At 37.2% G+C, this 26,017-nt stretch overlaps 1 protein-coding gene across 2 annotated transcripts in view; it reads right to left on the bottom strand.

Moving 5' to 3' along the window:
* IPO5 (importin 5) overlaps positions 1-25,038 on the bottom strand; it is a 68,582-nt gene extending 43,544 nt beyond the window's left edge. Inside the window, exons 1-6 of one of the 2 annotated variants that reach the window (XM_074191928.1) lie at positions 24,977-25,038; positions 24,420-24,498; positions 20,965-21,105; positions 15,424-15,526; positions 7,032-7,112; positions 676-868 (exon numbers count right to left, since the gene is read on the bottom strand). In XM_074191928.1, the coding sequence (XP_074048029.1) occupies positions 676-868; positions 7,032-7,112; positions 15,424-15,522 (373 nt within the window). In that variant the 5' untranslated portion in view covers positions 15,523-15,526; positions 20,965-21,105; positions 24,420-24,498; positions 24,977-25,038. Of the gene's footprint in view, positions 1-675; positions 869-7,031; positions 7,113-15,423; positions 15,527-20,964; positions 21,106-21,381; positions 21,404-24,419; positions 24,499-24,976 lie in introns of those variants that run through there. The other variant, XM_074191929.1, reaches the window with a different exon arrangement.
* Between the last annotated feature and the right edge of the window lie 979 nt (positions 25,039-26,017).

The raw sequence follows: 26,017 nt of genomic DNA, 5'->3' as shown, positions 1-26,017 counted from the left end.
GGAATGAGTAAGGACAGGTGAAATAAGATGAAACCCCACTGTTTTTTAAAAAGAAAAAAAATCAGGTATTATCACTTCTGGAGACAGTTATCTTTTCTGAAACTAAAAACAAAGGAATCAGTGAAAGATAGTGGTTAGAAAATAATCACTTGACTTCACTTCCTGAAAAATGAAGGGTCATCATAAATAGGTACAGCTCAACTCATGCTAAAGAATTTTACTCCAAAATAATCACTCAGAATACTTTACAAATCTAGCCTGTCCCATTGGATACCTTTGTAGTATCTAATGACCAACTCATTGGGGTTTTTTGCTTTGTGATTCTAAGAAACCATTCTTATGTGAACATGTCTGTATTTTATTTGTGTTTCTAAAGTAAGCTAGGGCCAGAGGAAAGTGGTCTACCAAGTTTGACCTGTCAAAAATTTGAATTTTTTTTGCTAATTTTACTCTAAAAATTATAATTGTATAGAAGTAGTAGAAGTTAATTACCTCTTTGCAGATAGTAGGAGGCAAAAATACTACATCAGTCTTAAGAACTACGGTACTTTCCTTAAAATGTAAAAAATTAGAATGGAAAAAAAAAAGCAAACCATGATAAATCACTCCAAAAGATAACTTAGGGCATGATATGTATGTACATTTTCTATTACTGCATTTTCATTTCATACCTACCTATTAAATTCCTGGCCAGCTCAGCAGCAATATCACAGACTTTTTTCCTCATGCTAGACTGAGTTTCTATCTGAATAATTAAGAGCAGTTCAGTTTTGATGGCATTCTGAACATCAGAAGGAAGAGTTGGATAGACTTCCTCAAAAGCAGAGGATAAAAGACGTCGTAGGAGGACAGCAGCCATTTGTCTAGCCTAAAACAGCAAACAAATTTTATTACCTTGTTTATTAGTGGAGAAAAAATTCTTAAGTTAATTTCATTCTACACATTAACATATTTAGATTTTCTTTTGATTTCTAAAATTCATCAGAAAATTACTGATATGATTTGATGACACCTTCCCACCTCCTAAAGAGAATTTAAGGTATAACAAAGTTTTCCGTTTTTGTTCACTTATGGTAAAATTTGATTGCTGTCCAACACTATGGAAAACCATTAAATTATGCTCCTTTTAAATTCATCTTCCCACATTAAACAGTTCTGCAGCCCTTGCCCATCATTCTGCATGGCTGCCCTTTTATAAGTAACTTGAGGGAATGCTTTCAAGCCATTTTACTCCTCAACTATTGTCTATACAAATAAACACAGTATTGACGAGCCCCCTGGATATCCATTTCTAATGTCTCTTCCACTTTGTTGGAATCATTTCTTTTCTTCAAGGACTCAGGCGCTGTTACCTCCCTTCATGAAGCTTCATCTGATTCTACTTCTTGTTATAAGCTCTTACTACCAAATTATTCAGACTTCTCATATGAATTTAACTTTATATTCTTATCAATGTTATCTAATCTTTACCCCCAGATTACATTTCTAAGTCCACAGTCTTGGGACTATTTTTTTACTTCATCTTTGTATCCTCAGCATCTAAAATAGTATTATCCTCATGCAGAAGGTGCTTAAACAATTATATGTCAAATTCAATTGGAAGTCTCAGGTCTGCATATAAAACACCAGGCCTAGTTGACCAAAATAATAAATTGTTACTATGTGCTATGTTTAAAATTCCTAAAATAAACCAATAACTCTGGATTCCAGAAAATAAGAATTTTCTGTCAGAATATATTTTCTTTATTCACTAGTACCTTGAACTTTTAATGGTTTTTTTTTTTTTTTAGCTTTTGCAAGGCAATGGGGTTAAGTGGCTTGCCCAAGGCCACACAGCTAGGTAATTATTAAGTGTCTGAGGCCAGAGTTGAACTCAGGTACTCCTGACTCCAGGGCCAGTGCTCTATCCACTGTGCCACCTAGCTGCCCTTTTAATGATCTTTAAAGCTCAAGTGTCTCAAGATTTAAATTACTTTGAATGTATCATAACTGATTTTTTGAAAATTTTTTAATTCTCATAGGTTAAGTAAAAATCTTCAAATTCTTGGCTGGAAAGAATCTCAGAAATCACAATACAATCTCTGGTTTGAATCTTAAAATGATATTCTAATTTTCCAAGTTGACAGATAATGGAACTTTCTACATTAACATTCTACATATATTCAATTAATTCTTATATGGCAACGTAAGACCCGATACTACTCATGTTCCATTTTCCAATGTCTGGCATACATTAAGGGCTTAACAAATGCTTCTCCTTCTCTCTCTCTCTTTCTTTCTCTTTCCTTTCTTACCATCAAAAACTTTCAGACCACATAATCATCTATCCTTCCAGATTGGGTGCTCTTCTGAACGGCCTTCCTTTCATATACTATGTACCTTCTAGTTCTCATCCATGTTGTTAGATGGCTGCTGGTAAGGCAGTTAGCTCACACAAGTGGAGATAGAGCGTGGAACCTGGAGTGAGGAAGACCTAAGTTCAAATCCTACCTCAGACACTAGCTCTGTGATCCTGGGTAAGTTACTTAAACTCCCTGAGCTTCAATATCCTCATCTATAAAAATGAGGATAATACTGATTAGAAAAATGCAAATTAAAACCACTCTGATGTACCATCTCTTATCTAACAGACTAGTCAAAAAGACTAAAAAGGAAAATGATCAATGTTGGAGGATGTGGAGAAAACTGCATTGCTGGTGGAATTGTGAAATGATCCAATCTTTCTGTAGTACAATCTGGAACTATGGCCAAAGGGCAATAACACTGTGCATACTCTTTGATCCAGTAGTATTACTATACTAAGTTTCGATGCCAAAGAGATTACAAAAAAAATGTAAAAAAACTCACATGGACAAGGATATTTCTAGTACTTTTTTTCAAAGTGGACAAGAATTAGAAATTGAAGGGATACTCATTAATTGGGGAATGCTGAACAAATTGTGAAACATGAATATGATTAAGTATTATTGTTTTGTAAGAAATGAGGTGCAGGACTTAAGAAATCTGAAAAGGTTTGCATGAACTTCTGCTGAGTGAAGTGAGCAGAACTAGAAGAAAATTGTGCACACTAATAACACTGTAATGATCAAAGGGTAGTCTTGCTCATTTCAGCAGTACAAGAATCAGACAATCTAAAGGATTTGTGATGGAAAATATCCACATCCAAAGAACTATGGAGCTTGAATGCAGGCCAAAGCATACTATTTTCAACTTTTAAAATTTTCCTTATATATTTTCCCCCCTTATCATGGTTCCCTTCCCCTCTTTGATTTGATTTTTTTCACAACTGGATTTAATGTGAATATGCTTGACACAGTAATACATGTACAAGCTCATATTAGATTGCTATCTGTCATGAAGTGGAAAGGAAGAATGTGAAGCTCAAAATCTTGCCCCCCCCAACTGCTGAAAACTATCTTAAGTTGCTGGAAAAATAAAGCATTTGTAGAGGGTTATTGTCAAGATCAAATGAGACAAATGTTTTGAAAAATTATACAAAAGCTAAGTTATTAGAAACATTATCATATTTAGGTCCAACTCATCCTTATACTACCGGCTCTTTAAATAAAAAGCCAATTAGTCAAATACAATCAAACTAGGGTAACATGAATTCTAACTTTTTCATGATACCAATGTATCATCATAGGGATCAAGAACTTTAAAGGGTCTTAACTGCCTAATCCTCTTGCTTTAAAGATGAGGAAACTTAAGACCTAGAGGGGTTAAGTCACTTGTCAATGGTAATATATAGCAGAGGTGAGATTTAATCACAAACTCATATTATCATTCAATTTCTTCTGTAAAAGCAAATACATATTGATAACATAATGCAAATATTAGTAAAGATTTAAAACAATCCAAGTACTAGTACTCACAGTACCCTAGAATTGTTATGTGTAATTTTTGTGAAACATAAGCAAAGAGCTAACAGATGAACCAAACATCATGCCCATGGCAAAGTTAAACCATAAAATCAAAATATTTTATATGCCAAATAAATAGTGCTGAACTAAATTCTGCTAGTTAAGAAATATATAGCCCAACACAATACTAATAAGGAAGGAGAAAAGAACAAGGAGAAAGAGTATTCAACTCAAATACCAGAAAACCTGGCCACAGATGTTGGTGATGCTTTCGAGCTTGTGCCCAAGCAAACTCTCCAAATCTATTTCCTAAGCTGTAAAATGAGAATATTTGTGATACTTCTCTCATACACTACTATAATTTATGATTTCAGAAGAATAAAAACTGCAGATGACCCAAAGGCCAATGGAGAGCAGTGGTGTTAAGTATGCTTTAAGTGATAATGATCACTCAAGCATGAGAAATGCCATAAAAATACTGTTTTTAAGACCAAGTATAATCAGAAGAACAGAGCCAGTTGTTATATTGTGATAGTGAAGGATAACAGACAATCATAGTCCAACTGTTACCCAGGCATCCATAGAACATTCTAACAGCGGCTCCAGTGTTATAGGTACTAGATCTTCTGTCATGTATTTATAAAGACCCACAAAGTGAGCCAGAAGAGGGCAGTATATATTACAGATCCAGTGAAATGTCTCTATAGTTAATTTCCTTAAAGCCAAGCAAAAACTGAATTAAAACTCGTAGGAATTATGGGGGAATATGGAGGACAGTGTTAAAAAACTTAATGGCACATGACTGAAGAAGAAGGATGCAGAGGACAAGTCCTTCTTGACTCATAGTGCCTACAGCACCAGAGGGTATACACAAAATATGGTACTTCATCTAGAACAAAAACTGATGTTTGACAGTGGAAGCAGGATGCAGTTTGGCAGTTACTGTGAAGTTTTCTGCATTGTCATTTCTCAAGGAATAAACTGAGTAGAAATAAATTTAAGATTATGCTCAGAATGTTACCTAATCTGTCATATCCCTAACATATCAAAACATAGCTTATAGCAAATCTGTACTTTGATCTGTGATCTCATCAATGTAGGTAGTTATGCTACTGATCTAGGTAACAATCCCTCCATGCTTTGTCTTCTTTATAGCTATGAACAAATCAGTGAGTATAAGACCTCAATAATGTATTTCATATCTCTTGGTTCAGTTTCATTTATTCTGTAAAATGAAGGGACAATTAGATAATTTTAAAGACCCATTCCAGCTCTAAAATTCTATGATTAGGTGAGCACATATCACATTTGATATCTTGGCAAAATTTTAAAATATTATAAAAAAGTTATACTAGATATTAGATAACAAGTCTAGATCACAAACAGAACAATTAAGCATCCAATCCACCAGCAAAGGAGGAGTCATGTAAGTATTATATAGTAAATCTGAAGGCCAGAGACAACACACAAAAGAAATTCCATTAGGTCAGTTGTGAAATGTAGACAACACAATCTGGTCAGTAGCAAACAAAAGAAGATAAACAAGTTAATCTGAAATTTTTTTGGGGGGGGGGAGATCAGGAGACAAAATGGGAAGATTACCTATTCTTTATACCTTGTCATTCTTCTCCACACCTAACTATCATATCCAGCGTATTGAGAATAGAATGTAGGAAAAGAATAAGGGATGCTTTATAATATTTTCTAAAGTAATATAACTATATAATTTGTGGAACAAGTCTTTATATTGTCGCCTGTAAAAATGGATTATGACACATAAACTGAGACAGAATTCACAAGACATCCCATTTTTACAATTTCTTTCTTTTTTTTTTAACTGAGGATGGGAAAGAAAAGAAAGAAATGATCATTAGTGCAAGCTCCCAGGAAGGCACTCTCTAATAATGTAGATTAGTAACTGCTTTGCAATATGAGGCTTGCTTAGGGCCACAGAGTCAGAGGTCAATCTTAACAAAGGTCTTCCAGACTTACAGACCAGGTCTTTATCCATTTTACTAATGCTGCCTCTTGTAGGTCACATAATAAAACATTTTCTCTATCTGCCCCTTCACAAGAAATGTAAACTTTTTATGTGCCAATAAGTACATTTTGGAGCATTAAACAAATGAGACAAATTTAAAATCATTAAGATGTTCATACCTTAATTTTAATTGTCCTTACTGGTAGTAAAAAAAAATTTTTTTTACCTTTATTATTTCACTGTATTATATTTTAAGTAAAATATGCATCATATATGTACTTTCAAAATCTAATCTGAAAATTCTTTTATTCATCTAAAGGACATATTAGATTTTTTTTCCTACTAGGTAAACAGAATTTCTTCCATGTTTTCTTGACCTCTTAAATGAAGATTTTGCTTTGAGATAATTGTTTCCCAAAAGTGTATCTGAAAGCATACTCCTTCAAATTGAATTGTGACCTTAACCCAAGTATGTGTGTGTGTGTGTGTGTGTGTGTGTGTGTGTGTGTGTGTGTGTATAAAAATATAAAATAAAAGCCCTTAATATTTTTCTAGCAAGATCAAGAGAGGTGAGACCTAATCTTAGGTTCTTGGACTCCCAAGTTACTCTGTTTTCATATACAAAAAGCTAACAACAGTGATTTTTAAGGGTTTTTCCGATTTGTGAATATATCCCCAAAAAAAGGAAATGGTTTTGATAAATAGCACTACCAATGTTTACTACAAAGTACAACTAGCAAAAATCAAAGACATCTTACCTTCTGATGATTTAACAACATGAACTTAAGTTTTATTCAAGATTTAATCAATTATTTAATCATATAATAAATAGAATCAGCATTGTGGTGATCTTGATGGATTTGGAAAGGAGAGAATATGAGTTTTAATTCTTGATCGCTACTTACCTGGGAAAATAGATTCATCCTATATCTTAGTTTCCTCATTTGTAAATTAAAGGCCTGGATCATTTCTAATGTCTGTTTCAGTTCTAGAACTTTTTTCCCTACATTTCAGTTTTCTCAGATTATCTAATAAAGGGGTTGAATTATATTCTTTTAGGGTAGATCTGATATATAGCTATAGAGGTATGTATAAGCTCTTAACTAAAGTTTTCTGCTACTCCTGCTTTAACAATAATTCAATTTGATTATTTTAGAGAATAAAGTTATTTTCAGATGCTTTAATACCTCCTCAGCAGCAGATGTATTTCTGATGGCTTGCAAGAGGAATGTGATCTTAGATTGTCCAGGGATATTTTCATAGGTTTCCTAAGAAAAGGGGGGAAAAAAGTTAGTAAGATTTAGTACATTAATTGATCTCTCCCCTAAACCATCCTACTGTCCACCAAGATTAGTAATCTCAGCTCTTCATTATCTCTTGCCCCTCCCTATTCAACCACTTCCCAAATCTTAAGTGATTCTACATCTCTCTCCATACTTTTCTGCCTTCAGTCACTACACATTCTTTCAAATCTAGACCATTATAGCCATGACTATTATAATAGCTTTCTAGTTAATCTTGCAACTCTATCAGTTCTCCAGAGAACTGCCAATCATATTCCTGGAGCACAGGTTTGACCCAATAGCTCCATTCTCCAAAAGACTTAAATGGCTCTGTCCTGACTTTAGGACAGGACAGCTTTTCTTTTCAGCAGTTTAAACACTTCCAAAATCTCACTCTAGACTGGTTTTCCAGGCTTACCACAACTACATGTCACTTCCCTTCACACTTTTAGGTTTCTAGTCACACTGGTCTACTTGTTCTCTGCATACCACATCTGTAACTCTGTACAAATTATCCCACAAGGAGGTATCTGTATCTGCCTCTATAACTTTTTAGATTTTGTTCATTCCTTGGATATATTTCTTTGTACATCCCATTCTCTTCCCCCCCCCCCCCCCAACAGAATGCCCCATTCAATAGGTAGCATTTCCATAACAACTATTATGTGCCAGGACTGTGAGCTAAATGCTTTACAAATATATTTGATCCTCACAACCACCCTGGGAGGTAGGTACTGTTCAGTACCAATTCAATATCTCAGTACTATTATCACCACTTTGCAATTGAGACAACTTAGACAAACGGGGTCACGGCTAGTTAAATATCTGAGGAAGGATTCTTCAGGCCAAGTACAATTCCCAACTCACAACACAAAGAAATGAGCAAATGCTTACTGAATGATTATGTGAATTATAAAGTATCAAAAAAAAACTATCATGAAAGAGATATCTAGAAAAAGGAGGGTAGTAACCAGGTAGTATTAGGATTTTGTAGCATGTAATCTACATTTCCTTCAGGTCTGTGGAGTCTGAAGATTTAGAGGTCGCTCCATAGTACCTCACAGGATTTACAGAAAGACAAGATTCTCACAGGATAAGATTGTAGTTGAGTTCTCCAGAAGCTAATGACTCTAGAAAATACAGAGGTAGATATGTTATTGTTGACAGAACGGATATAAGGATACACTAAAAAAGGGATGATAAAGAATCAAGGCAGGAAAGGTCACTGAGTCTAGCGCTCCCCAAAATATGAGACACATTTATACTTGGACAAGGGACAGGAATCTATGCCAGGGATGTTTGTGGTTCAATCCTATTTTTCCGAATTCTTCCCCTTTCCTGACTGACCATTCCTTTCCCCTACATTAGATAGTTATCCTTTTTTCAACCAGGGTTGTCACTATTTGTAACTCCGGCCCCTCCCACTTCCCTATCCTTCCTTTCCTCCCCTCTCAAGAGTTAAAAACATGGAATGAAAATATATTGTAACAGTGTTTCAAAGATGAGTTCTCAGGAGCCTCATGAGAAACAGTGACCTAGTTGGGTTGTTACTTAACCCTTTCAAAAGTATTAGGGCACTTAAAATCTTTTTTGAGGATCCCTACATAGTTGTTTTACTATTGGTATTTACTCAATAGAAAAAATTTAAATCAGTTAACTTTTAAATGATTTTATATTTTATTAGTCACAACACCTACATAATTTAGCCTACAAAAGAGATGATGACTTATTATAAATTTAGAATTGGATAGGACCTTAGAAATCATCTGGTCCAAAGTAATCACTTTATAAATAAGGAAACTCTGACTTACTATAGAAAGTACTAGAGTCAAGAGTTTATGAGCATAATACTTAGAAATAGCATAGTACTAGAACCTAAGTCTTCTTTTCCTGTCTTTTTATAGAATTAGATATCAAAATAATATTTTAATAAATATATTTCAGAGTATATGTATATTAACTTCATGTTCCACAGGTTGGGATCATTAGTTTATCTCCCTCTTTTTTTAGGCCTAGAGAACTTCAACTTTATGCCAATTCCCCCCCCCCCCAAGAACAAGGCTATCCAAGAAAGATCATTTCTTTTGTAATTCTCTAGACACCAAAGATAACCCAGAATTGCTTTAAATGACTTGAAGGCACACAGAGCTACAACTGACTTGGAATGAGAAATTAAGGTGGAAAGACAAGACTATCTACCATTTTCTGAGCTACATTTTCCTTATTTTGACCAGATACTTAAACACTTATATCTACCATTCAAAGAAGACTAAGTCTCAAAAATCATAAGACTTAAACTGATATGGATGCACAGACTGAGTTCAACAAAGGTACCTCTGTATTTAAATTGTGACTGAACCTCACAGTCCGCTACCTTTTTTCTCTGGATGAGAGTTAATTTTTCTCAAAATGTTACTCTTTTCCCCTAACTTTAATTACTATCCAATTCATCACTAATACAAGGGAAAGACTTAGTACTGTAGGCCAAGGTAAAGCTTGCTGTTTGGCTGATAACTTTGCAATAATTTAGAGAGCAAATGTATTCTCTGGTTTGATCATATGCTCTGGTGAAGGAAGGAAGGCTAAGTATATCTCCATTTTGAGGCTTAGGAAACAGAAGACTTGTCCAGGATAAACAAATCAAGCTGCTTGGTACTTGAATGTAAGTCTGTCCCAATTCAGTATCTCTTTACTCATACTTTATCACCTGATTCTTTTCTTCCCTTATAAGAAACATTCTCAACACAGTCACATTTTTCCTTGAAGAAAAACAGCTAAATTTGGGAGTGAAGGGAAAGGAGATGTTTCTGGTAAACTTAAGCTTCTTTTTGGATAACAGGTCAGATCCACAAATGCAAAGTGATCATGATGTCTGCAGAATTTTACAGATGCTGGTGAATGCAGTTTGCACATCTCGAAATCAGAAAAGTCATCTGTGGATAATTTTAAATTTAAGATTAAAAATAAAATTTTGAATGCTTAGTGCATTTATGGTTTACCTATCTGAACAATATTTATTATCTTGCTCTGAATGACCCTGAACTTTTGTAGACACCTTTTAACTCCTTAGTCTTTTAAAACTTTTTTGAATCTTTAGATTCTTTTGGAATTTACACTTAATATTAGTAAATACAGAGTATAAAAAATACAGTATTATACAAACTATCATCAGATAGGATGAGATGAAAGGCAGCAAGATGAAATGGAGAAAAGTACACTAAACTGGTCTTAAAGAGTCAGAACTTGAGTTAATTTCCAGCTCTTAATACTTACCAAGTCATGAGACTTGAGTAAGTCACTTATTCTGAATTTTTAGTTTGTTCTTCTATAAAATGAGGCAGGATACAATATTCAGGTTTAAAAAAGAAAAAACTGTGTGAATAGGGAATTGATATTTCTTTAAATGTTATTAGATGAAAAAGTATAAATCCTATCCCAGAATGTTTTGAGACTCTCATTTATTCTTTTCTAAATCTCATTATTTTTTTCAATTACAGTTTTCAACATTCATTTTTGCAAAATTTTCTCTCCCTCCTCTCCACCTACCCATGTATCATTTATCTTTAAGCATAGACATTAGAAAATGTATATAGGGTGTGGCTAGGTGGCAAAGTGGATAGAGCACTGGCCCTGGAGTCAGGAGTACCTGGGTTCAAATCCAGCCTCAGACACTTAATAATTGCCTAGCTGTGTGGCCTTGGGCAAGCCACTTAACCCCATTTGCCTTGCAAAAATCTAAAAAAAAAAAGTATACAGAACAGTATTATTTTATTACAATCTTTTTATTATTGTTAATTATTTTATAACTAAGTCTACTAATTCTATGCTTACTCAAAGATAATATAAAAAGATATTTGAAAACATTCAAGAACAAAATATCCCATGTAGTTATCATTCATTTCCTTGGCATACATGAATCAAATCTAATTATGAAGGTTAGGGTGAAATTCTAGTCCGTAAAGTTTTTTTTAAGCCCAGCATTCTTTGAAATGCCTATGTCAACCTTTTACCAGCTTCTAAGCCCTATAGGGTATATCTGCATGTTATATTATACCTATGTTTATTCTAGTAATAATCTTAAAAATGAAGGTCAAAATACCTGATTATATTCTTTTCCAGATTTGCAGTGAATGGAGTATATACTCTTGGAATATTTGCTCCCACTAGGAAGTGGGATTTTTAAAATTTTCCACCTGTCTCATTAATTAGATTATCAAATCTAATCTTTTGAGTATTCAATACTTCTAGTTCTAACTTTCAATAAATACCCATATTCAGATGATTTTTTGGGATCCTTTTAAAATTTTCAAGCCATGATTAATAGGGATATCACCTGGATCAATGATTTGAGGAAACGTCTACCATTTCAGGTAGTCATTTTTTCTGCAAACTTGTCTTAAGAAAGGCAGGAGCACTGAGAGGTAAGTGACTTGCCCAGAGCTAAACAGATCTTCTTGGCTTCTAAGCTTAGTTCTCCTTCCATATTATACATAAAGATGTAAAATATGTCTGTTTACCCCCCCCCATTATGGTTCTTACAATTCAATGTGCTCTTTCAGAAGGAAGTACAGCACTCTATATTTCCTATTAATAGACTATAATACCAATAGAATCCAAATGATCTTGTTAGTTGCTGGCTTCAATTAATTCCAAGAGTATTGAGCAAAGTTGTAGATTTGGAGTCACAAAACCCAAGTTCAATTTTCTCTGTCACTTTCTCTGTCACTTTGGGTCAATCACTTTTCCTCTGGGTCTGAGTTTCCTCATCTTTATAATTAGGTTGACCAGAAGACTTCAAAGGTCACCTTCCAGATCTGTGAACCAGGATAATATTGTGATTGGTGATATAACCAACACGGAGCTTCTAGATGGTCTGCTAAAACTAGCTCTGTATTATTTATTAACTCAAGGACCTGTGGCATCTTCCTTACAATGCACCTCTTCCACTGATGAAAATTATGACCTCTTGGAACAATTTAGCAGATGCTCCTTTCTGATTGCCCAGCAGCCAAATTGGTGATGAGTCTCTCTGAACTTAGCCAAGCTGGTCTTTGGACAGCAGAAATAACACAAATCCATTACTGGAATCCTTTCAGCCCTAGCAGGACTTGCTAGAGTTTGCATTTTTCTGGCAGGGACTTCTGAAATTAAGGGTTCTTCATTTTATACAATATAAAGAGGTGAAAATGTAATTCCATAAAATGCATTATTATCATGCATATTTGAGGCTACCATTCAGTATAATTTCTTCAATAGAAGAAGCACTAGTCTAGATCATTTACCAGACATTTATCAATTCATAAGAACTGGCAAAAAAAAAATCCACCAATATTGTGGTCATATCTGATTCTGTCCCTGTTAGGGAAAACCTTTGTAGCTTCTTATTTTGAGAGATGTTATTAATATTTAAAATTGTGAGTAGCAAAATGGGAAAAAACAAATTCTATCTGTTTGACTAAGACTATTAAATACATTTCAAGGGAGCTAGTCTCTTCCTTTCATCCAACTTCTATTGATATTAATGAAGTTTTTTCCCTTTCCCCCAGATAAAAGAAAAAAAGCCCCCAAAGATACCACAAACTTTGAGGACAATTCACAGAAATACTAAATCCACTCAGAAGAAAAACTTGACTTTAAGTTATACTAAGAATTCTAGCTACAATTTCCCAACAAATACTTTGAATTTCAATTACTTGTTCTCTTTTATAAAGATCACTTCATTGTAGTACTCTTACTTTGTCCTTCCAAAATAGAAAGATTCACTTTGGGAATAAAGTGGGGAAAAAAACCTCATAAATTTTTTTCATACTGTGAAACTAAATTTTGCTTACAAGAAAATTCACCCAGATAGGAGGATTTTGATGCTACCTATCCTTTTTTTTAAATACAAAGAAAGAGAAAAAATATTAAGGCCTGGTGATTAAAGATTCACATTGTAGGGAACACAAGGAAACAAACATGCCTGAAATAAGAGTAACATCTCACTCAAGAACATTTTCAAAACAGAATTTGTAGTTTGATACAAATGAAAAACATTTACTGTACTTGATCACATTTGTATACAAGACAAAGTTTACTTTAACAATTTGGCATTCATGTGTCAACAAAGTATGCTTTATTTAGAAATTATAATACATAGGTGTTTCCTAAACATCATTCTTCAATTTAGTTCAAAGAAATTTATGAAAATAATTTATATTTATCATAATAACCTGTAGTGTTAAATTATCTTTAGCTGGATTTATTAAAATGAATGCTATAATCTATAAGTATGATTTAATGTAACATTAGCATTTATTCTTCCTATTACTGAATCTCAGATGTTGACAGTTATTGTCAACCACTTAAACCACAAAAATTATGTGACTTAAAGCTAACTTCTTATAGAGTGATAGAATGTCTTTTAACCATATTGCCAATTTTTCAAAAATGGTAGACAAAATAAATGATGTGAGAAAAATATATATCAACAGACACTAAGTAAAAAAAAAAAATAATCGGGGTCTGAGTCTTTATGAAACTAATGAGAACATTGCTTTTCCCCCAATTGTTTCTAATGAAAAGAATGTGCTGAACTCACAACAAAGTGATGCAAGGGATAAAAGACCAAAGACAGCCACCAATAGGAATTCATGCTTAACAGACACTGGTATTTTTCAATAGAAGAGAGATTCCCTACTAAGCTTGACAATAGAGATTTAAGCAACTGGAGGAAGGAGAATTAACCTAGCTAACTAATTATAATACCATTCTTTGAAATACAAGAAAAGTTCTACTTCAGAAGAGTTAGCTGAGAGCAAGTGTTTCATTGAAAAAACAATCAGCTACCAAAAAGTACCATGGCAAAAGTATCTTTAAAATATTTTCTCCAAGAACCAATTTCCAGCCCTGAAATGTTTTTTAAAAAACCCTGAAGTCATCCACTTTTATAATTTCTATTCAAAACAACTATCAAAATCACTATGATTTTGAAGAAACTCACTACACATCCTTGGGGGGGGGGGCAACAAAGATGTCAAATAAGCTTTCCTGGATATAGGGGTGTGTGTGTGTGTGTGTATATATATATATGCATATATGTATGTATACACACACACACACACACTCACACACACACACCTTTGCCCATGGCAACGCAAAAACAAAACAATTCTTTGCTCCATGATAATATCTGGTACACAGTACAATAATACAATTCGCAAGAGCTTTTCTTCATTCCTCAGCTTCCACAAAGTTCGGGCAAGGAAGTCCATGCATAGGTAATCAAGATAAAAATATAGTTCAAGCTATACATTGCTGAAGATCATTTCTTTCAGTTACTTCAGGTGACCAACGTGATGGAGTTTTTGATCAAACAGGTCACCATGTAGTCCAATACTAATTCTACTTTCTCTGTCCTTTAGAACTCATTGAAACATGTGCTATCGGGCCCTGGAATCCTGCAAAATCCCCTTAACGTCCCTCATGTGTCACAAAATGAGAGCACATGGCTCCCTGGAGTGGAGAAAATTTGACTCCCACCCCCAGAAGGACGTGATACATAATGCTTGGGCAGCTGGCTGTGGACAGTGCTTTAGAAAAGGGCCGCCTTTTAAGAAAGAGAATACCAGAAAAAAACATTTTTCTCCCTCAGCTTAGGGACTGGGGAGGAGAAAAAGAATGAGGAAAATGAGGCTAAATGAGTCAGAAGGGAAGAGTGACAGCCACAGAGGGAGCAAGGCAGGGGGATGGATAAGGTGCGGAAGGATAAGAGGACAGTAAGTACCAGGTGGAAAAGAATGAGGGGAAGAGGGGGAATGGGATTTGGTGGCATGGGAGGGGGAGGGGAGAGGTGGAGACAGGAGGCTGATGGGGGAGGGGAGAGGAGAAAGCGGGAAAAGGGGCAGGGGGGGCATGGGAAAGGTCACACCGTGCGGGGGGGGAGGGGAGGAGTGATCCAGGGCTGCCCACCCCCATCTGCAGGGCCAGGGTCGGGGCTCTCCTCCACCCCGCAGGCGGTGTGCATGCATCACAGCCCCGGGTACCGGGGTGGGGGGCGGGGAAGGGGCAGGGGCAACTGCCGAGGCGGGCCGGGCCGGGCCGGGGCCAGGACGGGAAGTCCTCGGCGGCGGCGGCGGCTCCCACGTGGGCCGGGCCGGGCCGGCGCCTCTGCCCCGCCGGCCCGCCTGTCCGGGCCCGGCTCGGGCCGGGCGGGAGGCCGGCGTGCGATGGAGGCGAGGACCCCGCCGGGCCCGGGGTGGGGGGCCGCGGGGAGCCCGGAAGATCGGGGGGGGGGGGCGAGGACGGGCTCGGTTACCTCTGCCTGTTTCCGCACCGCATTGTCGGGGCTGAGCAGGTTCCCCAGGAGCAGGTAAAACTGTTGCTGCTCGGCCGCCGCCGCCGCCGCCGCCGCCATTGCGCTGAGCGTGAGAGAGAGGGAGAGAAGGAGGAGGGGGAGAGACGCGGGGCCGTGAGGCGGGAGCGCTCGCGGCGGGAGGGGGAGGGGACGCGAGCCGCCGGCACCAGCAGCAGCAGCAGCGGCAGCCGCGGCGGCGCGGGGGCGCGGGAGGGGCGGAGCGGCCGGGGGCGGGGCCCCGCGACCTCTCACCCGCGGCCGCCGGCCTCTCATTGGTGGCGGGCTGGAGGCCGAGGCGGGCTTCCCCGCCGGGCCCGCGCCGATTGGCCGCGCACCCCACCGTCCTGCGGGCGTCACCGGCGGCGCGGGCGGGGCCGATCGGGGGCCGGGGGAGGGGGGGGGGACTAGAGCTTCGCGGTCAGGCCATGGCTGGGCTCCCGGCGGGGCGGGGAGAGGAGCGGTCCCTGGTGGCGGACTCGGGCGCGAGCCGCGCTCATCCCTCCCCCCGGCTTCGGGGGAGCCCGGGATTCCCAGGCCGGAGGACCGGAGCTGGGTGGGACGCGGCCCTCGACGTGCCCCCTCCCGCCGGAGGGCCCCCCCGGGCACCGCTGACTCAGGCTCCCCAGTCCGGGAGTGAGTCACGTTCTCCCGCCAGGCCCGGTCCGATCCGGCTCCTCGCACCCCTCCCGCGCGGCCTGCCCTCTCTCCCGCCAAATGTGACCACGTTGCGCGCCAGTCCCTCCCCCCGGGGCCGCACGCCCGATCCACCTCCGGACCGCGCGAAGGCTCCCGGCCAAAGGCATGGATGTTCGCGGGCTGTCATCCTGGAGGCCGGGCTCCTGGAGAGCCTAGGAAGGGCCTCCTTCCCGGCGGGGCGGGGTGGTCCTGGGCCAACGTGGCCTGGCGCCCCCGGAGCCCTGGCCGGGCCGGCCAGCCGCGCCCCCGGTGCCCTGCCCTGGCCGGCCAGCCGCGCCCCCCGGAGCCCTGGCCGGGCCGGCCAGCCGCGCCCCCGGAGCCCTGGGCCGGGCCGGCCAGCCGCGCCCCCCGGAGCCCTGCCCGGGCCGGCCAGCCGCGCCCCGGAGCCCTGGGCCGGGCCGGCCAGCCGCGCCCCCGGAGCCCTGGGCCGGGCCGGCCAGCCGCGCCCCCGGAGCCCTGGGCCGGGCCGGCCAGCCGCGCCCCCCGGTGCCCTGCCCTGGCCGGCCAGCCGCGCGTTAATTTCTGGACTGCGCCCTGCGGGGGCTAGGAAAGGCAAGTGGCCTCGGGAAGACAGACCCAGAGGTGGGGGAGACCCGCTTCTGGGAGCCTCCGCTCCAGTGCTTTGGTGCAAGAAAATGGACTGTTTTAAAATAAATTCCCATCAAAAAGGAATGTGATCAAATAAATCAGTCTACACACAGTGGCAGCCCTGTGCGCAGGAGGGTAGGGCCTGCTTTCGAAGCACAGGAACAACTCGATGGTCATTCAAATGGGGTAGGGGGTATAAGTGCATAGTGGTCCCATTGAAGAAAGATTGCTTTTAGGAGCTAATACACCGAACACTGGGTAGCCAATGGCTGCTTACTTCCTATTTTATATAGATAAAAGTGGGATGAGATGGAAATTAGGTGAAAGAGTGAATCTTGGCAAAGATGTGCTGTTGGAGGACTCGATTCTGGGATGGACCTGTGAACCTGTGAATCAACACCATGGGAAATCTCAGTGTGGAAATCCCTTTCTCTAGTGGACTTTGGCAGAGCTCTCTAAACCTATTGGTTTTGCAGTTTTCTGATGGGTCAATGAGCGCTTTTTTCCTCAGTCGGACAACCTGTATTGATTAGTGTTTTCCCGATCTACCTGACTCCGAGGATGGCTCTCCAGACCCACTGAGCTGTTTCTTTTCTGTAATCATGTTAAATAAGCATATAGAACTAATGTTAAGAAATTATTAAATATTTTTTACTTTCCCCCCCTAATGTTTTGAATTCTAAAAACGTTTTATAAGAGAAAAATTCCAGTAGTAAGATTTATTTTCTTATTTATTTTTTTAGGTTTTTGCAAGGCAATGGGGTTAAGTGGCTTGCCCAAGGCCACACAGAACTGTTTCTTTTCAGTAATCATGTTAAATAAGCATATAGAATTAATTTTAAGGAATTATTAAATATTTTTACTTTTTCCCCAATGTTTTGAATTTTAAAAGCTTCTTATAAGAGAAAAACTCCAGTAGTAAGATTTACTTTTATTTATTTAAGTTTTTGTCAGGCAATAGGGTTAAGTGGCTTGCCTAAAGCCACGCAGCTAGGTAATTATTAAGTGCCTGAGGTTGGATTTGAACTGAGGTACTCCTGAGTCCAGGGTTGGAGCTCTATCCACTGCACCACCTAGTGGCCCCTCTGGTAGTAGTAAGATTTAACGGCTTTCTCTACTATGATGGTTACATAAGCTCAGATTTTCCAGGACACCTGTAATTTCAAGAAAAAAATATATTTTAAGGGCAGCTAGGTGGATAGAGCACTGGCCTTGGAGTCAGGAGTACCTGAGTTCAAATCCAAACCTCAGGCACTTAATAATTACCTAGCTGCGTGACCTTCGGCAAGCCATTTAACCCCATTGCCTTGCAAAAACCATATACGTATGTATATATATATATATATATATATATATATATATATATATATATATGCATATATATAAAATCAAATTTTGAAAATGAATACCATGTCAGAATGTAGCAATTTTTATTTTTAAAAAATAAATAAAAATTTATTTTAAAAATTTATTTTAAAATGTATTTTAAAAGCCATTCTAGAGTGAATCCTATATAGGGCCCTATTAATGCTAGTCACTTTTTCTTCAGGTGATTTATAATTATTCCCTTATTGATAGTTCATCAAATAGATATTTTCCATTAATTCTGGGTATGGGTACTTTTTTTTGCTTATGAGAGGAATAGGGTAGAGTTAGTGTTCTGTGGAAAATGTTCTATGGAAGTTCTGCATGCTAAAATTAATTTTTAAATTCTCTAAAACTCGAAGATTATAGTGAAGTTTGAGCAGTAAATTGGCATTGAAATAAAATGAAGTGATTAGAAAACTTGCCCAGTTACATTGTGGCAGTTACATTCTAACATCAATAGGATGTTAGTTTTTAATGTAGAAACTGATGAGAGTATCAACACTTAGCTACACTTGCATGTGATTTTCAAATGTTTAATTATAACCATGAATACTGACTGTTACACTGATAAACAGTATGTTAAAGCTAAAAACAATTCTTAAAAACAGAATGAAGAGATTTTTATTTCTATTAAAGGGTGTTTTCATCACCCTTTTTAAAAAAATCAGTTTTCATATTAGGTGGTGTCACCTACTGGTGAACTGTAAAATCACAAAGTAACCTAAATTTAACCCTATTTGATAAATACTTAAGACAACAGGAAATAAATTTCTTAGATTGTAAGTGTGGAAGAATAAGATCCTCAAGCATGACAAAATCATGTGACCCTAACGAATGGCAGGTTTAATGTGAGAGAGAAAGTGACTGACAGTGTAAAGATTGTCAGGAAATCTAGAACACTTTCCCAATGGGTATAGCATAACCAGGCTAATCAGAGTACTAATATTTATAATAGCAATTAAAAATTTTATGGGGTTAGCTAATAAATCTTATCGCACCAAAATGCTTAATTTATTAGACATTTTTCCAATTATGGAAATATATCTCAGATTTTATATAAAAACAGTCAATGGGAAATAGTATTCATTTTTATAGAAATTTTTATTTGCATTCAACTTTACAGATAATTTTTAATAAAAGGACTTGCTGATTCTTAAAGCAAGTGACTTTGTAAAAGATTTTATTATATGTATCACATACACATATGAATATATATGTCAAATGTACATATGAGTATGTTTGTTGAAACCCACTTAACCCACATGTTAATATTAAACAGGCTAATTTCTATGTAAACTCAAATAAAAGAAAATCCTCTATGATTTGGTATATGAAGAATTTGATTATGAAGGATGTTTTGCATTACTTTGAACATTAGTCTGAGTTGTTTTAGACATTTAGCCTCTTCAAGGACATTAAGTGTGGCAATCTTGTATTTCCAAGTTTTCCTTCCCTGTATTTCCAAGTTTTCTAAGTAATCCTTACCCCACCCTAATTCTAAGTAGGAAAACAGCACCTAGAATGCAATCATGATTTAGATAATTATGTTTGTCCTTCATTCTCCAAGAAGACCATGACATCAGGGGAGGTGATGCTATGACAAGCACATGAATTGGATTTGAGTGAGGAAATTCTATGCTAAGTCATCTGCCTCACTTTCTCCTCCAGGGCAGTCTGGGTCCAGTGACCAGATATGAATTAGGACAACTGGAGGTTACCCTGGATATGAAGCAATTAGAATTAAGTGGCTTTCCCAAGGTTACACAGCTAGTGTCAGAGGCCAGATTTGAACTCCTGTCATCCTGATTCCAAGGTCAATGCTCTATCTACTGCACCATCTAGCTGCCCAAAATGTTTATTGCTTATAGATAAAAGATTCTCCCTTTTGAGCAATAGTTCTGATCCTCTTAAGCCTAACTGTATAAGAGCAGTTTCAAAGATATGAACTGTACTCAATTTTAAGGTTTGTTGGATTTAGATGGTAAGTAGTTTGCTAATTACAAAGTTTGCAACTTAAAAAATGTTCAAACCTAAGATAATGATTATGTTTGGTATTTTGTCCTTCATTCTTGAAGTAGACCATGACATCAGGGAGATGATACCTTGACAAGTGCATGAATTGGATTTGAGTGAGGGGTGGTGCTATTCTAAGTCACCAGCCTCATTTTTTCTTCCAAAGCCATATGGGTCTAGTGCTCAGATATGAATCCGGACTGGAAATGCCTAAATGTGAGGCCATCAGGGCTAAGTGACTCACGTGAGGGCACACAATGGTTAAATGGCAGAGTGGATGGAGCATTGGAATCAGAAGGATGAGAGTTCGAATGTGACCTCAAACACTTGAAACCTCAAATGTACCTCTGAAAAGGAGAGCCAAGAAAGCATCCCAAACAAGGAGGGGGATTTGTGCGCTAAGATTAATGTGAGGGTAAAAATTGTAATAAATTGATTTGTTGCTCTTATGTCTTGTAAGATATAGTATGATTCATAGATGTAATGAAATATTAAATTCATTTTATCTGTAGGTGGTTATTTTGAACCCTGTTGTATGGTCTTACAGACTAAATGTTTAATACAGATCTAGCCTCCAAATTTGGTAAACTCAATTCTAGTTTTGAACATGTTTTCTCATTGAATAGTAATGTTATATCAAACTTGTGCAAATGATGAAAGAAGGTAAATGAATGGAACATTTTTTTGACTGTAGGATCATCATGGGGCTGTTTTTGTTGACTGGTCCTGGTAAAAGAACACGGAGTTCTGTATACAAAGATTATCTTGCTGTCATTCTAAATTTGGCATATTCACTTTCCCCAATGATATAGTCCCATATAATTTGGAATTCTTTACCTTATGGCAGTTTATCCTTATGTTTCCAGATTTTCACTTGAATTTCAGGGGATTGGAGACATGGTACTGTACTTCCTGAGCTGAGTTCCTTGCTTAGGAATACCCTTCTCCTCCTGGTTTGACATAGACAGATTTGTTGACCTTTCAAAAACAAGACCATAGGTTTGACCATGTTAAATGGAGCAGGTCAAAGAATGACTATCTTTTTATCATTGAATCTTAATGTTGATTTTATTCATTTAAATATATTTTAAACCTTTAGTTTGTGGCTTCATCTGAAATAAAAATAACATTAAACAAGGTTCAGATTTGGATGATTTTTCCTAGAGAACTGAAAGACCTAGGATTAATTATTGAATATTTTCCTGTATAATTAGGATTATTCAGAATATAAGGATAATAGAATTATGACCTTACTTGTTCTATGCATTCCTGAACTACAATTATTTTTAAAGATTCAGAGATGACTCATTCATCTTATTTTTCCTCTTCATTTAGTTAAGAGATTATAGTAGCAACTAGGTTAACTGTTTAGATACAGTGACACAAAATTTCCCTCTCTTATGGAAGCATAAAGTGTTATTGTGACATCAAGTCTTCCTACTTTATTTCCTATAGTTGGTATTACAACTATAGTACAAGTCCATAAAAAGTGAAGACTCCAAATAAGTCATCCTCTTTAATTCCACCTACCCAGTGTCTCTTTCAGAGCGAGTTCATTAGTATGCGTATTAATGAAACCAGAGTAGTGAACCAGTAATATTAAGTCTGTAGTGTAGTATTAAATAAAACTTTAGACCTACTCTCTTCCATTTCTCTTTTTGTATCTCTGAATCCAGAGATGTATTTTTTAAAATTCAAAGAATGCACCAGTGATGAAGTTGATAAACTTTCCCTCATCCAGTTGAAAGAACTTCAGTATGTAATAAGATAAAGTAGAAACAAAACAATTAAAATTGAATTAAGACAACTTTTGGTACTCCTAAATTTTATGTTGTTTTTTTTAAATCAAAGCAGTAAGATCTACTGACTAAAAAGCAATATTAAATTATCAGCAACTTGTACATAATTGATTTACATGTAACCCTCACAAATATTATGCCATCATAGAATTAAAACAATGACTTAGAGGTCTTAACAATGCAATTGTTAATTTTGCATTGTTAATGCAAAAATACTCTCAACTTATGAATATATATATATATATATATATATCTGATTACTTTTGTTTATATTTAATCTTTTTTTCTGTTCCCTTTTCTCCCACCCACCCCCAAAGAATCATAGAATTAGAATTGGCAGGGATTCTATAAGCCAATTTTCCCAAACTTCCCTTTATTTTATAGATGAAAAACTTAGCTCCCAGACACCTTAAATGATATTTATGCAGTCACATAGGTACAATTTTGTCAAATTTTTTAATCAAAAATTTTTTATCAAATCACTTTTTTTCTTGAACTCACACTTTGTGGGGAAACTCTTGTTGTGTTTATGTTGTTGCATATTAAAGTTTCATTTATGATGTTAGAGATTGCAAACTCTATGAGGACAGGGACCTTGTTTTATTTAAATGTTGATTCTCCCATAGGCCCTAGAAGAGTTCTGAAAACAACAGGTCCTTAGCAAATCTGGATACTCCCTATATATTAAGGGAAAAGTATTAATAAATGTATTTTGAAAGTATTTAAAGGCACATGGGATAATAAAACAAAAACTGCATTAAGACTGCTTTGTAACATTTTGTTAGTTACATGAATTCTGATAAGAGCCCAGATCAAATAATTTCCCCTAAAATACAAATACACTTAGAAAAAGCCAATAGCAGATCGGTCCTGGTACTTTAAAAAAATCAATATAAAAAAGTTTTAAAAACAATATATGTATGTGTGTGTGTGTGTATCTTATTAAGACAGAATTTTATCTAGATTATAATGTCTTCTAGATTACACTATAGTCAGATTTAGGACTTGAAAGCATATGATTAAAAAATGAAAAAGAGCGGTGTCTCTAGAGTGAGGGGTCTCAAGTCTAAATTTTGTTAATAATGTTTGCAATGAATGTCACTTTGAAACAAAGTCATTTAACCTCTCTGGTCCTCAGTCTCAACACTAAAATCAGATCTTCTGAAGTTTTCATCCAGCTTTAGGTTGTGTAGGAGCTCAAAAGTTGTCCAATTAATTAATTGAATATATGTAGGATGGGAGGAGATTACCATGTCTGATCTGAGGAAAGTAGAACCTCCTCCCATCCCATATAGTGTGCTTAAAATAAATTAAACTAAGAGGCATCATATAGTTACTAGACAGATAATAAGCTGATCTTGGAGTCAGTACAACCTAGGTTCAAATGTTGCTCCTGATACATACTGAATGATCTTGGTAACTTGTTTAAACTCTCAGTGTCTCAGACAACTTTTAAGATTTGGGGGGAGGTGCTGATTTGATAGGTAGACATTTCTCACCAGGAGCATCCTACAATGATGATTCTACAGATCTGCCTCCTTTACCTCCATGCATCAAATGAAAATTTATTTTTATTACTGATCAGTACTGACAGTATTAATTGACATGCTGTTCTCAATACCATGTGTAGTATCTCTTTAAATTAGAGAGTTTAGAAGAGCGGTTAGAGAAATTTAATCCTCATTATCAACAATTTAAAACTTAACTCTTTAGAAAGAGAAATATGTAGAAATCTTGCTTTAAAGTTACTTAGATTCATATTTAAAGTTACTTTATATTTAAAGTTAGAATTCAAACATATGGACTGACAATGCCAAATAAGTCACTTAATTTTTCTAATCTTTGAACATTATACAATGAAGGTGATTCTTATATTGGATTTTATAAATTATAAAATGTTATGTGATAATAATAGCTCATATTTACATATATTACCTATTTGATCCTCACACAGTCATTCTGGGGTAATATCTTCCCATTTTAGCAATGAAGAAACTGAATTAAAAATTGGTGACTTGGCCCAGGGTTATACAGCTATTCTGAGGCAGAATTCATATATATGTGTATACATAATACATGTATGCTACTAACATGAACTGATCTTCTGTTTCAACAAACATTAAATACCAATTTCAGTGTAGAGAAAACTGAAGTGAAATGGACTTGAATGGGACACCCTGGCATCCATCTTGTTCAAGTCATTCCTGAAAAAATTTTCTCTACAGAATATCTGACCAGTTGTGATAACATCCTAAAAGAAAGGTACTAGCTTCTCTAAGGCATTCCATTCCACTTATGGGTAGCTCTAAGTTTAAGTTTTCCTTTACAAGAAGCCTAAATTTATTTTTAGCAATACTTCTACTATTTACATTTTGGGGGCGGGGAAGACATGGGAATATTTTTTAGCACCATACATGAGAAATGAAAGAACACTAGTGTTAATGAAGGTATTGGGGAAAGAATTAAACCAAAATTTGACCATTATTGTCTTACCTGGTGATTCAAGGATTCTGTTCACGGAAAACAGCTGTGTGCATACATTGGTCCTGGAAAGGTTTTTCACTTGAACCACCTATATGCAAAAACAAACAAAAATAACCCACAAACATTTTTACCATGTTCAAGATTTCTGTACAGGTCACACAGTGAAAATCTATGTCTTTTGTAAAATCTCAGACATTTTTATCCAGATTCTGACTTTCATCATAGTTTCTCCAATGTATTGTTAGATTCCTAAACTTACTTATACAAATTAATGTAAAAGAGAAGTGAAGAATGATGTTTCTTCATTCTTTAAGGCTTGTTTTATATTTAGCAAGTTCTCTAAACCAATTCCTTCTCCTTTTCTTCTAGGGTGTCTACAACATAACTCTTGGGAGGCAAAGTCTAAAAATGATAGGACTCTAGGGGGTTAAAAGAAGTCTCCTGGATTATTCATAGAAAGAAAGGGTATTGGGCTTTTCCTCTTTTTGCCTCCTAACTTTTTCTTGGACATGGGATAAAAACTTACATTTTATTTTGTCTAACTTTTGAGGTTTAGACATACTTACAGTAGTCAAAGCTGTTCTCTTCACTGTGGTTGCTCCTGTAATGGTATGTCATTAATCCCACAGTTCCGACCCTCACTAGGTCAGGCAGGTCACCATGGATACATTTGTCTGCACTTGTGACCCGTGACAGATAAAGCAGCAGCTGCTGGACCACACTTGTGGTACATTTCATCCTGTCTATCATACAAGCTGCACTGGTCAAAATCACAAACTACTCTTGCATGGACATTGTCTCCTTCCAGTTGTCCCAAAGGCACTTGGTAATGGATGGGGACCCTCAGACTCAGAATGTGCAACTCATCTGCTTAGATGCGTCTTTGAAACAAACATAAGTTTATGTAGTTTCCAAGTGCAATCTTGTCCACTATTATCTTCAATTCTGGACTTCGCTTACTGCCCACATACAGTGTCTATAAATATATAAGTATATAAAGCTAACTTAATGGATTGTTTAAATGCATTTCATAATCTGGGACTCTGCATTCTTCATATGCCTGGTTTTGTCTAGTCTGAATCCAATATTCATTAGTAAACCAAATTCTTTCACTTTTCTCACTAAAGATGAAACATGTGTACCACACCAGTTGGATGCAGTAAGTACAATGTCATTTGCAAACAGCATCTGGTGAATCTTACTATCCATGTGGGATCCTTATACCATTTAGTCTAGAGCATTCTCCATGATACAGGAGAATACTTTAGTGGGCATATATTTACTGATAAATTAATGATTTGATCTTCAAACAATCTATAAACATTTGTTAAATTCCTCTGAGCATTATATTAGGTGCTAGGAACCCAAGGAAAGACAAACAGTCCATGCCCTCAAGGAGCTTAGAGTCTTATTAGGGAAGAAAAATTTACATATAAGATGCAAATAAAATAAATATAAAATTAGGCATCATGTAAAATATAGTATTTGAGCTGAGCTTTAAAGGAAATGAAAGATTCTAAGGAGAAAGGGAGTTTGTGATAGGCTAGTGGGACATCCAGAGCAAAAGCAGAGAGATAGGGGACAGATTGTAAATGTGTGATGAATTG

The sequence above is a fragment of the Macrotis lagotis genome, chromosome 6, assembly GCF_037893015.1.
Source record: "Macrotis lagotis isolate mMagLag1 chromosome 6, bilby.v1.9.chrom.fasta, whole genome shotgun sequence".
Classification (NCBI taxonomy): domain Eukaryota; kingdom Metazoa; phylum Chordata; class Mammalia; order Peramelemorphia; family Peramelidae; genus Macrotis; species Macrotis lagotis.
This window is presented reverse-complemented; position numbering and strand designations above follow the sequence as displayed.